At 38.7% G+C, this 14224-nt stretch overlaps 1 protein-coding gene across 1 annotated transcript in view; it reads right to left on the reverse strand.

The window, feature by feature from the left end:
- Nucleotides 1-13474, reverse strand: part of rasgrf1 (Ras protein specific guanine nucleotide releasing factor 1) — a 242396-nt gene extending 228922 nt beyond the window's left edge. Inside the window, exon 1 of the mRNA XM_046864006.1 lies at nt 12903-13474. Coding sequence (XP_046719962.1) covers nt 12903-13178 — 276 coding nt within the window. The 5' untranslated portion in view covers nt 13179-13474. The remainder of the gene's footprint in view (nt 1-12902) is intronic.
- Between the last annotated feature and the right edge of the window lie 750 nt (nt 13475-14224).

Genomic DNA, 14224 nt, shown 5'->3' on the forward strand with positions numbered 1-14224 from the left:
TTATAATTAATTGTATTAATGAATGTATTGATGTATATTTGATTCAGTATATTTTCATAAATCAGTAATTAGTTTTTTTCTAATATAAAATTTATTAATCAGCTGATTGATCGGTTATTAGCAAGTGAAATCCAACCTATCGGTAAATTCCACTATCGGTCCACCTCTAATTCATCTATGTTTTGCTGTGGTATGTTGAGGAAATCGCTCTCTTTTTTTTTTTAAGGGCCTTTTTATTTTAAAAAAATCAAAATAAAAAATGCTTTATGTGACCTTTTCTATTTGCTTGGGGGCATTTGTAAACTGCAGTAGTATATTTTTACATCATGTCTTTTTGCACCACGTTATAAAGAATATTATTGATAAAATCAATAAGTACTGGTATCGGTAAGCAGTATCCGTATCGATAAAATGTAAACGATGCTCACCCTTAGTCAGAAGGCATGCAGTTCTAACAAAAGGTAAACACAACAGAAAACGGTTTACCTGCCTAAAAAAATGTAGCATAACCTCTCCGAGTTACATTACCAAATTAATTTTACCATAAGCAGTGTTAATTTTATTGAGCAGGGTACAACACAATGCTACTTTGCTCCCGTCTCTACGTGCTCTTTTTCTAATGCAAACAAGAGTTGCCATAGGAACCACAGGCTCAAATGCGGAAAATAAAAGAGGGAACAATAAATGAAGGGTAAAACAGACTCATTGATCTGTATAAACAACAGAAAATGAATGCTGGAAGGACAATTATGAAGAGGATGAATAATTATTGCTTCAATGTTCATATAAACTATGCAACCATTAATTCTAAAATGTTTAGTGTGAAATGCATTTATGTACTCTTTCCTGCACCAGTGTTTATATTAACATTCATGCAACACAATTTTTGTTAAACTAACAGGGAGGCAATATAGACTAATTTAACAATTGTAAAACATTTTTTCTTTCTGATCATTACAAATTGGGCACATGGAGTTCAAAAATCTATAAAAATGTGTAATAAAAATTAGAGAGTAAAGGTTTATTAGGTTTTATTCTAATAGAAAGTCTGGAATAAATGCCAACCATTTAGCAGCTCTCTCTTTTGGCTCATCATGCATTTTTACATTTAAAGCATTTCAATATAAGCAATTAGAGGCTTTGTTTAAGTTCCCAGTAGAGGCAGCTTATTGTTAGTAGGATCGGAACTCATGACCTTTCAAAGAGAAACCCTACCTCTTAAGCACTAAACAACAATAGAGTCTCTAAACCACCCTTCCAAAGAGTATAAAGAAGAAATCAGTGACAATAAGAATATGAGAATTTATCAATTAAAAACACCTTAAACACCTTGATAGTCTTATTGTCTACAATAAAATGGCAGTTAACTGCCATTAATCTAACATGCAGGTGTTTTTGAACTCTGCTATTAATAGACACTTCCTAGGAACCTGACAGTATGCTCAATCTTACACATTCTTGACAATCACAGGTAGTAGATGGCGCCGGTGAGGTCGGCTGTCGTCACGACTGCTCCGGCTACGCTTTATCTTTTTTTGTTTATTTTATACTTTTATTTAAGTAGTTACACTTCTATCTACACAAGATGGACATCATTAGATATGACAGAGACACACAAGATGGACATCATTAGATATGACAGAGACACTCATATCTATTGGTGTACAATGCACTCACCTTTCGCCATTTTTAAACCCGGACCCATGCTGGCCGAGCGAGATCCTGAGGGAGAACAAAGGACGCGACCCGTACCGGCGTCCGCGAGGGAAACGACCCGGCGTCAGGAACAGGCTAAGGGGCACGCGCACACCGCGCTCCCTTACCTAGTATCCTGTTAGCCAACATCCAGTCACTGGAGAACAAGCTCGATGACCTCAGGGCAAGGGTCAAGTTCCAGAGAGACATTCGGGACTGCAACCTTCTCTGCTTCACCGAGACATGGCTGAACCCAGCGGTACCGGACCACGCTATCTAGCCGGCCGAGTTTTTCTCGATTTACCGCATGGACAGAACACTGGAGTCGGGGAAGTCAAGAGGAGGTGGAGTGTGTGTCTGATGGTGAACAACCACTGGTGCGACAGCGCGAGCATTGTTCCTCTTTCACGCTCCTGCACACCAAATCTGGAACTACTGACCATCAAATGTCGGCCCTTTTATCTACCTCTGGAATTCAGCTCAGTCATAGTGAGTGCCGTTTATATTCCATCTCAAACGGACACGGACACTGTAGTATGGGACTTACATGAGTCACTAACACAACACCAAACACAGCATCGGGACGCTGCGCTCATTGTGGTCGGAGATTTCAACAGTGCCAACCTCAAGCGCGCACTACCGAACTTTTATCACCTGCCCCACCAAGGGTGAAAGAACACTGGACCACTGCTTTACAACATTCAAGAACAGCTACAAGGCACAATCACGTCCACCGTTTGGGAAATCGGACCATGCTGCCATCTTCCTCATGCCTGTTTACAAACAAAGGCTGAAACAGGAAGCTCCGGTTCAGAGGGAGGTTGAGCGCTGGACTGACCAATCGGTGGCCGCTCTGCAGGACGCTTTGGATGACGCAGACTGGGACATGTTCCGGCGCAGCTCTGATGACGTCAACATGTTTACAGAAGCGGTTGTGGGATTCATCGGGAAACTAGCGGATGATACGTGCAGAAAACCACCATCAGAACGTTTCCCAACCAGAAGCCGTGGGTGGATAAAACCATCCGCGACGCTCTGAGATCCCACTCCGTTGCCTACAACACGGGGCTCGCCACGGGGGACATGGAAGAGTATAAGGCTGCGTCTTACAGTGTTCGCAGAGCAGTGAAGGATGCAAAGCGGCGCTACGGGAGGAAACTAGAGTCACAGTTTCAACATGGTGGCTCTAGGAGCCTGTGGCAGGGGCTAAGGACAATAACGGACTATAAAACACCATCCTCTAGAATGGTGAATGCGGACACTTCTCTGGCAGACGAGCTAAACACCTTTTACGGTCGTTTCGAGGCTGCAGCTAACCACACTAGCGGCACGACCAGCGTGCACGCCGAGAGAGCCGGAGAGGTAAACACGTTCACCATCTCAGAGCATGACATGAGGAGGGCATTCAAAAGAGAGTGAATACCAGGAAGGCAGCAGGACCAGATGGCATCACAGGTCGGGTTCTGAAAGCCTGCGCTGACCAGCTAGCACCGGTGTTCACTGAGATATTCAACCTCTCTCTGGAACAGTCTGTTGTCCCCTCATGTTTTAAACAGTCCACCATTGTTCCTGTCCCGAAGAAACCCCAGCCCGCCTGCCTCAATGACTACCGCCCTGTAGCTTTGACCTCGGTAGTGATGAAGTGCTTCGAGAGACTGGTCAGAGACTTCATCACTGCATCACTACCAGACACACTGGACCCATTACAGTTTGCGTACCGTCAGAACCGCTCTACCGAGGACGCCATTGCTCATCTCCTCCACACCACGATGAGCCACCTGGACCAAAGAAATGGGAATTATGCAAAGATGTTGTTCGTGGACTACAGTTCAGCGTTTAACACCATAATTCCCTGTGGAGGGAATTATGGTGTTAAACGCTGAACTGTAGTCCACGAACAACTGTAGTCCACGTTGATTGTGGACTTCAGCACAAAGCGGGAGCGGTCATACCAACCGCTAAACATCTGCGGGACTCCAGTGGAAAGAGTGGACAGTTTCCGGTACTTGGGTGTTCACATCCCACAGGATCTGTCTTGGTCCTGTCACACTAACACCCTGGTGAAGAAGGCCCGGCAGCGTCTGTACCATCTGAGACGCTTAAGAGACTTTAAACTACCCTCTCAGGTGCTTAAGACTTTCTACACCTGCACCATTGAGAGTGTCCGGACGGGTAGCATCACTTCCTGGTTCGGGAACAGCACCATGCAGGACAGGCGAGCCCTCCAGAGGGTGGTGCGTTCAGCTGAACGTACCATCCACACCGAGCTCCCTGACCTGCAGGATATCTACAGCACGCAGTGCAGGACCAGAGCCAGGAAGATTGTGAAGGACCTCAGCCATCCCAACAATGGACTCTTCTCTTTGTTGCGTTCAGGGAAACACTTTCGCTCCCTGAAACACAGAGAGAATGAGGAGGAGCTTCTTCCCGCAGGCCATTCGGTGTTTAAACCAGGAAACACACAGGATCTAAAAGCTGGTCCACTCTCTCCATCATCACACTTCTTCTCTGTATAGATCTTACCTTTCGCACCACGACACTTTAAAATCTGGACTTGCACAGCAAAGTGCACTTTCTATTTATTTATTTAATACCACACCATACCGCACACGGACACTTACGGACCCTTACACCACACCATACCGCACATGAACACTTACGGACCCTTACACCACACCATACTGCACACGGACACTTTATGGACAACCCACCACTAAAATTGTCTATTGTTTACACTTTGTTACACATTGTTTACTGTTTCACTGTCTACTGCCATAAGAATTTTTTTCTATATAAATTTTTCTTTTTGTTCACATACATATATCTTTATATATCCTTTATATCTTATATTCTTATATTTTATTTTATATAGTTTTTATACTTTATATATCTGCTTTTTTTCTTTCTCCCCACCCTATTCCCCTCATGCCGGACCATCGTATAAAGCATTTCACTGCATGTCGTACCCTGTATGTATGTGATGAATAAAATTTGATTTGATTTGATTTGATCACAGCTTAATTGTCAGTGTTCAGAACAAAAGTCCTAAGGACATTCATAAGTATCCTGCCTGAATTTCTCAATAAACCCCTAAATGCAAATGATCTTGACGAAACGGCTAACAACATAGATTCTATACTTACTAGCACATTAGACCCCCATTTGATTAAAAAAGGTTAGAGAAAAAACACCTGTGCCATTGTATAATATTCATATTCATGTCCTCATGAAAACAGTCTGTAATCCGGAAAGGAAATAGAGAAAAACTACATTGGAGGTATACGTATTTTCCGGACTATATGCCGCTACTTTTTTCCCACGTTTTGAACCCCGTGGCTTAAACAATGAAGGGGCTAATTTGTGGATTTGTGGATGCGGCTTATATTTGGGTGCGCTTTATAGTCCGGAAATAACGGTATATAATTGCGCATAAAGACAGTATGCTCAGCTACAGCACTAAACGCTGCTAGGGGCCGAGCACCCGAGCAAACTCATTGAAAACTTTATGAATTTCTTCACTGATAAAAATTTAAGTATTAGAAACAATTGTGGCGGTCCAACCTCTGACAGCATCTCGTGAACCAGTCTCACCTAAAGCTCCACAATTACATTTACACTGCTTTACAAGTACAGGACAGGTAATTTTACCAAAGCCAAATCAACATGTTAGAATCTATTCCAACTAAACTACTGAAAGAACTGTTACATACAGCTGATAAGCCTCTTCTAAATATTACCACCATCTTTAGGTCACATCCCTAAACCCCTCAATTTTGCAGTTATTTAGCCCCTCTTTAAGAAACCAAATTTGGAACCAAACTAATTATCAAATTACAGACACATTGTAAACCTTCCATTTATGTCAAAGATTCTAGAAAAGATTGTGTCTGCCCAGTTATTTTCCTTTTTACTAGAAAACAATATCTGTGAAGAGTTTCTGTCAGGTTTCAGGCCCCATCATAGCACATAAAGTGCACAAGTTAAGATCACAAATTACATTGTTAGCTCCTTGGATTGCTTACAGAATTATATCGGCATTTAGCCATTTTGTAGATTTATACAGGTTAATCCATGTTAAATATGGGGTGCCAAAAGGATCAGTTCTAGGACCATTGCTTTATACAATACCTGCAGACCCCAACTTACAATGTAGATAGGGACCACAAAAAACAGTCGTAAGTCCATCAGGTCGTAAGTCGAGAAGAGTAACTACTCTAGCCATCAGGCTTTTCAACAAAAAACTGAACTCTTACTCACACACACCCAAAAAAAAAAATAAATAAATAACTGTGTGACTGATCTGTACAACCCAGACTCAACACACACACTTTGCACACCCATGACTTCAGTACCACTCACATTACCTCACTTCATTACCATAAACTGTTTACATGCTTTTTCTGTTTCTGGAACTGCTGTTTAATGTTGTTGTATATAGCATCAGGTTTCTGGATGAACATTGTCTCATTTCACTGTGTACTGCGTCAGCTATATGTGGTTGAAATGACTATAAAAGCTGACTTGACTATCCTAGGATGTGTTCCAACACAGACAAAGAGTGCACTATAAACACATTCAAATGTTTTAACATAGTACAAATAAAGTAAATAAAAAGTGTGTGTAAAATAAATAAATTATATATATATATATATATATATATATATATATATATATATATATATATATATATATATATATATATATATATATATATAAATAAATAAATAAATAAATATGTATATATATTTTTTTTCCTCCCTTTCCTCGTCTGAGCCTTCCATTGTTATGCCGATGATACCCAACTATATATCACATCAAAATCAGACGAAACCTCTAAACTGACCAGGTTAATTGAGTGTGTTAAAGAATTAAAAGATTGATGCCAAAAAGCATCGAGATAACCGATGATCGAGATAAACGAAAATCAATATGGTGGCAATATATTAACTTGTTTGAAATTTCTTTATGTACATGATGTGCGTTAATAAATGAGAATGTGCATGCATGTGTTTTTGGAGGGGGTTTTTACACAACAGCGTTGCCACGTTTTGTTTAATGAAGGGATGCTATAAAAATGTACATACATGTTTGTTAACTGTCAGGAATCCACCCGCTTTCTCTGAAGCTCCCGGATTCAATCGCGCACATATGGTGCTCGTTTAGCACTCATCACTAGCTCCTATTTAAACTTCCACACTCTCACCGTCCGTTATTGTTGGTATATCTTGGTTCACGGCGGTCGTTGTTATCGCTCATGCGTATCCCGGTACGTGCCTTCCCACCGGCACTCTCTCAACGGCTGCTCTTTTCTTCCCAAAGCGCATTGCGGATTCCCCCGATCCTGCCGTTGTTAATTCTATGCTTTTGCTGCTCATCCCACGTTCCGCGCCGCGCTCCTTCCGCCACTTTCACGAGTTCTTCTGCGGCTGCACAGTGCCGATCGACATAACTGACGGTAAATGGCAAATTTTTCCCCCCTTGTGCTCGAGGATTAGGGTTCCGCGACATAAAAAAAGTCGACATAACCGATTAAAAAATGCTTAGACAAAGAGAGAATTTGGCGGTTCCACTTCAAAAACGTCGAATTAATAGGGTTGTCGAGTTTATAGCTATATAGATAGCTATAGTTATATAGAGTCTTGCCGGAGTCCAAACTGCACAGTGACATTACTTTCATACAACAATAAGGACACTTAATAATCCATATCCTTCTCTTCCTGTCACCCCTCTTCTCTCTCTCTCTCTCTCTCTCGGTCGAATTAAACTTGCTCCTGAGGCTCCAGTGACCATTGTTCCTGCCCCTCTCCCCTCCGTGGATCTTCCCACTTCGTCCACGCCTGCCTCTGGATAGTGTTCTCTTCGACTGGAGGCCACTCTGTGCAGCTTGGGCCGGTTTCTCATCAACGCCTTGGGTGCTTCCATGAAATTCCGGAGTAAGAACGGGCGAGGTAAGAACGAGGATGGACAGGACTGTAGTTAATGTCAACAGTCTGCTACACTGACTCAGGATACAGTTCGCTTCTGATCATCACTGTACCCCGCAACATTGTATATCTGCTTCAAATGGACATTCGGTGCAACCCAGATGAGGATGGGTTCCCTCTTGAGTCTGGTTCCTCTCAAGGTTTCTTCCTTATGCCATCTCGGGGAGTTTTTCCTTGCCACAGTTGCTCATCAGGGACAAACTAACTTACAAAGAACATATTTACTTTTAATCACCACATTATCTGTGTAAAGCTGCTTTGAGACAATGTTCATTGTTAAAAGCGCTATACAAATAAAAATTAATTGAATTGAATTAACCGAGGTCGAGATAAGTGGGTTCCACTGTGTGTGTGTGTATTTTATATATATATATATATATATATATATATATATATATATATATATATATATATATATATATATATATATATATATATATATATATATAGGCCCCAAAACCAGTACACAGAAGATCCAGCAATTCGATTAGCATTTAAAAGGATGTACCTTAACAACTAGTTCAACAGAAAAAAAAAAAAAAAAAAAAGAAAAATGATATTTTATATATATATATATATATATATATATATATATATATATATATATATATATATATATATATATACACACACACACACACACACACAGTTTTAGACAACAACCTTAGAAATATTGCTTAGCTAAGAAACATGTCTATATCTGGTGCAGAAAATCTCATCCATGCTTTCATGACCTCCAGACTGGGCTATTGTAATGCATTACTAGGTGGTTGCCCTGCATCATTAATAAACAAGCAACAGTTTGTCTATAATGCAGCAGCTAGAGTTCTCACAAGGTCAAGAAAATATCACCATATACAGTAACCCCAATATTAACATCCCTACACTGGCTACCTGTTAAATTTCGAATCGACTGCAAACTATTCCACTTCCCTTCTACTTCTACTTCCCTACAAAACACTAAATGGTTTTGCTCCCATGTATTGCTCCAGTCTGTTAACATGCTACATTCCTTCAGGCTCTTTGAGAGCTTAAAACTCTGGACTTCTAGTAGTTTCTAGAATAGCAAAGTCCACTAAAGGTGGTAGAACATTCTCACATTTAGCACCTAAACTATGGAATAGTCTTCCTTACAGTGTTCGGGGCTCAGACAACCTCTCCCAGTTTAAGTGCATATTAAAGACGTATCTTTTTAGCGAGTTCTACAGATAACACACATCACATATAATAACCTTGTGCTCCAGTACATCTGATCACATGCACATTATCAACTTATGCTTGTCAATATGCCCCAGTCCCCAGTCACGTCCCACCTCATGAAGATTTATGGACCATCAAAGAAGTAGATGCCAAACCCGCAAACATCCCGAACCATCTAGAGACGTACCAGCGCCATTTGGATCCAACTTCATGAAGAGTTTAGACATTGGACCTCTTCACATGTTTAAAGGCTCTGGCATGGAGGAGTTGGTGTCGGATCGATAAAATCGATAAGATCGATAAAATGTTAAACTATTTTATGAGTTGCTCAGTAGCTCCTTGATTCACAACGTCAACTGACTGTCTAAGACATTAGAAAGGACATTACACAATCACACACACTCCGGTGCTCATGTTAGTTCTCGCTCTTCAGTGTTTTGTATTGTTTAAAATTTAGAAATCCACTCTTGATATCACCCAAATGAGGATGGGTTCCCCTTTTGAGACTCCTTTGAGGTTTCTTCCTCACTCATCTAGGGAGTTTTTCCTTGCCTCAGGTGCCCCAGGCTGCTCATTAGAGTTAAATACACATAATTCATTTTAATTATTAAATTCTGTAAAGCTGCTTTAAGTCAATGTCCATTGTGAAAAGTGCTATAGAAATAAATTAACTTAAACTTAATTGCCACAAGTTCATAAAAAAAAGTTCATTATTGTGTAAGTGAAAATACCACCGCAGCATTGAATGAAATCATCATCTTCTTTTGGCTGTTCCCATTAGGGGTCTCCATACTACTATGTCCTCTACATTTGCCTCTTTCAAACCAACTACCTGCATGTCTTCCCTCACCATGTCCATAAAACTCCTCTGTGGCCTTCCTCTTCTCCTCCTTCCTGGTGTCTCCATCCTCAGCATTCTCCTACTGATATACCCCATGTCCAAACCATCTCAATCAGGCCTCCCTCACTTTGTATTCAAAACACCCTACATGTACAGTCCCCGTTTATAAACTAATTTCTAATCCTGTCCATCATCGTCACTCCCAATAAGAATTTCAGTATCTTCAGCTCTGCTACCTCCACGTCCTGTCTTTTACTGCCATTACTGGCTGGCTGTGTGTTAGAACCCAATTGCACAGCCAGTAATGTTATATTACTTCCACAATCAGAAATTTTATATATTATATATTATATATTATATATATATATATATATATATATACATACATACATACATACATACACACATACACACTTTTTTTTTTTTATAAATTTAGTATACCAACAAAGTGACATGGTCGACTGTATGTGGGAACCTGACAATCACTTATGTGCTTATTTAACATCCTATTCCAAAATTAATCTCCAAAACCAGGGGTGTTAATGTGGAGTTAGTCCCCTCACAGTTTCTATAACAGACTTCAATTAGAAAGCCAATAGCTTGAACATGGCTATGAGAATTGTGCTTATATTGGCCATTGCCCTTTGTGGACTGCAAATTTTCCACAAGGACATTTTAATGCTGGAACATGTTAAGAAAGGTATTACTGCTACAACTAACAAAAATATTCCTGATAATTGTGTGTTTCTAACTTTCTGGCAACAGTTGCTGGCAACAATGTCAACATTGCTAATTAGACAAGAGAATTAGATGTAACCTTAACACACACATACATACATACATACATACATAAACACATTCAGTATTCGTACATAAATATATTTCCCACATATTATACAGCTCTAATGAATAGCCTATAATAACAGGCCCAGTACATTAATTGTTGATGTCTAATGCTATAGTAGAACGTCTACAATTCATTTAATTTTAAGCTAGAAATTTTAAGGTTTACTGTTCATTGTAATTGAGTGAAATTTTTATTTTTGCTCTTTCAACTCATATCTTGTTGCCACCACCAGACACGTCATATATAATTTCTTCAAAGGTGTGCATAAAAAAAATAAAAAATAAAAGTATAATAATTTATATTACATGGTACATTTTGATTTAAAATTTGCTGCCAAGACTGCTGATGTCCCCAGTGGCCTCCCTCTCATATTTCCCTCTTATTCTACTAAAAAATATGCGTACTTCATTTCTGTTGTTGTTAGTGAAAAAAGTTTTAAACGTTATTCCCTAAAATTTTTAAGATAATCTGCAACTTGCTGTTAGTTGGGTTCCAAATGAGAACCCACTAATTTTCCGAACTGCGAATTACAGGTCTTAAATCTACTCAAGTGGAAGTAATATGTAGCTCATATAAAATGTACTCAGAATAAATGTTACTATTTTAACAGAGGGGTGTAGAGGTTAAGGTCTCTCCAATGTGATGCAAAAATGTCTATAAGATCCATTTAAAAAAAGTATTGCAATCACAAATTAGAAAAAAGCTTGAATTAAAAACATTTAAAATATATCACACAAAACTGAAAGATAATTTCATTTTCCCCACTCGTTTACATGCTCTCTGCTTAAATTTCCAGATTTTTGCAAATTTTTTGCAAATCAGGGGTGGACTTTTTGGCTAATTTGAGCAAAGCCTCTTATTAAACCCCTTTTTAAATTACCAATGCAATGATATGAGCATTACATACAGAACCCATACATGCTTATCTAGGTTAGATGTGGACTGTTTATAAGCTGCCAGTTCAGTCACTGGGCAAACACAGCTTAAACAGCATTTATAAATGGTTGCCTTCCTTGCACTAAAAAACACTATTCTTTTTTCCCCTTTTGGGTTTTTTTTTTTTTTTTTAAAGAGTTTTAATGGAGATTATTAAAAATGTATCAAAGTTCCCATTTTGAAGACTATGTGCAATAATAAATAAGTGATTGAGACTAAGAAGATAAATAGGATAGTCACATGTTTTGAAAATCAGTGGAAAATAGGCTTAAAATGAAAATATTTCATTAAATCATTTGAGACTCAAACAGGTTAGTACAATTTCAATAAAATGTTCAACTGTGTGAAGAGCAGATTAATATATGTGAAATGAACAATATAAATGGTGTGAGGTGCTTTCTTGCCCGTTTGGAGAGCAACCAAAAAAGTGGTGTTTTAAAAGATCAATAAGACCTATCAAACAACTGAACACTTCAGAGCTCAGAGACAAAAAAAGGCAGTAATCACTGAACACCCTAAATCAAATGTCTGAATGTTCATCTGAGAGAGAAAAAAGAAAAAAAATCTTGTAAGTAAACATGTTTGTGAGAAAAGGTGAATGCTGGCCAATAGTGTGTATCTTAAAACCCAATATAAAAGATGTTCAGGAGATGTGGTTGCCAAGGTACTCTGCTATTAATAACAGCGAGGAAATAAAATTACCACGTCAAACACACACTGATTCGGTGCCACTTTTCCACATGATGGCGACTCTGAGATTCATCAAGTGCCTTCAAGTGCCCTCCTTAGAATCATTCCCTCTATTGTGTACACACACATTTTATTATATATTTTTATATTTTATTTATATTTATATAAAATAAAAATCTTTTCACCTACATGAATACATTCCATGATAATGAAACCACTATAGTAATTTATAAGCACACACTTAGATACAAACAATTCAAAACATTTGTCTACTGCACATCCCTACAAAACAAAATCAATAAAATACTAAACTTCATTGTTTTCATGCGTTGGCTATAATTAATAACAGTTTTTGAACATCTGGTATGGATAATTAATACTGTATCTAGTTTGAGCTATGTATTACGTAACCTGGCTATTATACAGTACAGTGTGTTTAGGGTATTTAAAAAAAAATCACAAAATCAACCGCTTCAATAAAATGCATACAAGAGACAGCAATCCTAATTGCTTATTATTTAGTTCGTGTTCGCTCTGATGATAAAAAAATAATAATAATACATTTCCTTTATAATAAAACCGTCGTTTACAAATCAAAAGGCCAATTTGGAGCTTTTCGCCTGAGCCACAATGGACTTAAAATTGGTATTGCAAAGAGAAAAACGCGCAGCAAATCTTAAATTGCAAACAGTGCTCTTTTCAGTCGTACCTGTTTTTCTAAGCACTCCTTAGCAGAGAGCGATGGCTTAGGCGATGGCGACCGGTCACACAGGCAGCCTTCCAACAGGTACAAACCCGAGGGCCGCGAACTCGATTCACTCTCGAAATAAAACAGCATGTTTTGCAACAGCGCAAACCACTTCGTGTGCCATTTTGTGTTGTCTGAGCTCTTCTTACTTAGGCAACCACGCCTCGTGCCATCCTTTTTTGCCAAAAGACCCAGGTAGGTGATGTGGCCATCATTGAGTCGCATTGCCTTCTGCATTTTCGCGCACGAAATACAGGAGCTCCTTACATGGGTTCCTTACATCTTCCTCCCTGAGCGAGAGATCCCTACGATTAAGAAACGATAAGCCGCAGTCTGTTTGCTGGTGTCACGAAGAGATAAAACAAGGCGAAAAACGATAAACTAAAGTGTATTAGCATCCTAGCGTGACGTCTGAACTGAAAGCGCGTGTTACTGCGCTATAGCGTGAGTCAGGGAGTTGATTAAAAGAAAGGTTAGCGGTGCTCCGTGAAAATTCTCCAGAAAGCACCTCGCGCCCGACGGATAACCGGAGAGTGACGAATGTGTCACGTGATTCCATGCGCTTTCAGAAAACGTCGCAATTGTGATCTATTTTTAAACCTATTGGAGATTTTCTCTTAGTAACGTTGTTCGACAGGTTGATGATTAGCATCAAGAAAAGACAGCTGAACTGATGCTATTATAATTCTAAAAACGTTACATTTCGAAGGGGCTTCATAACTGTTTCATGAAGGTAACATTTATAATGTCGAATCCCATAAGGTAGTTTTTTTTTGTTGTTGGCCAAAATGTATTTGAAATATATGTTGAATATATCTTGCATATGTGATGCTCAATAAAATATATTTTTGAAATCGAAAATGTGTTTCATTTAAACCAAAACATTTTAGGTTCAAGAAAATACATTTCCAACCTTAGAGTAGAATGAGGATGGAGATCAAAGTGTCCATTAGTGAAAATATATTTAACGTAAAAAAATAATAAAAATAATAATAAAATAAAAGACAAACTGCAATATAAAATAGGTAACACTGTTAACTATTTTATATTGCAGTTTGTCTTTTTTATTTTATTATTATTTTTTTTTTGTTGTTGTTAACTTAACAGTATAGTAATGCTGCTGTACAGTAAGATGTGCATCTTATGTACAACATAAAAATATAGTAAAACAGAATCAAAGATTTAGCAACAATTAGATAACAAGTCATTTATTTAGTTGATTGTCACCTTACAGAAAACCACACTAAATTAACTGTCAGGGATACAGTTTACAAAATACAATA

The sequence above is a fragment of the Silurus meridionalis genome, chromosome 13 (genome assembly GCF_014805685.1).
Source record: "Silurus meridionalis isolate SWU-2019-XX chromosome 13, ASM1480568v1, whole genome shotgun sequence".
Lineage (NCBI taxonomy): Eukaryota > Metazoa > Chordata > Actinopteri > Siluriformes > Siluridae > Silurus > Silurus meridionalis.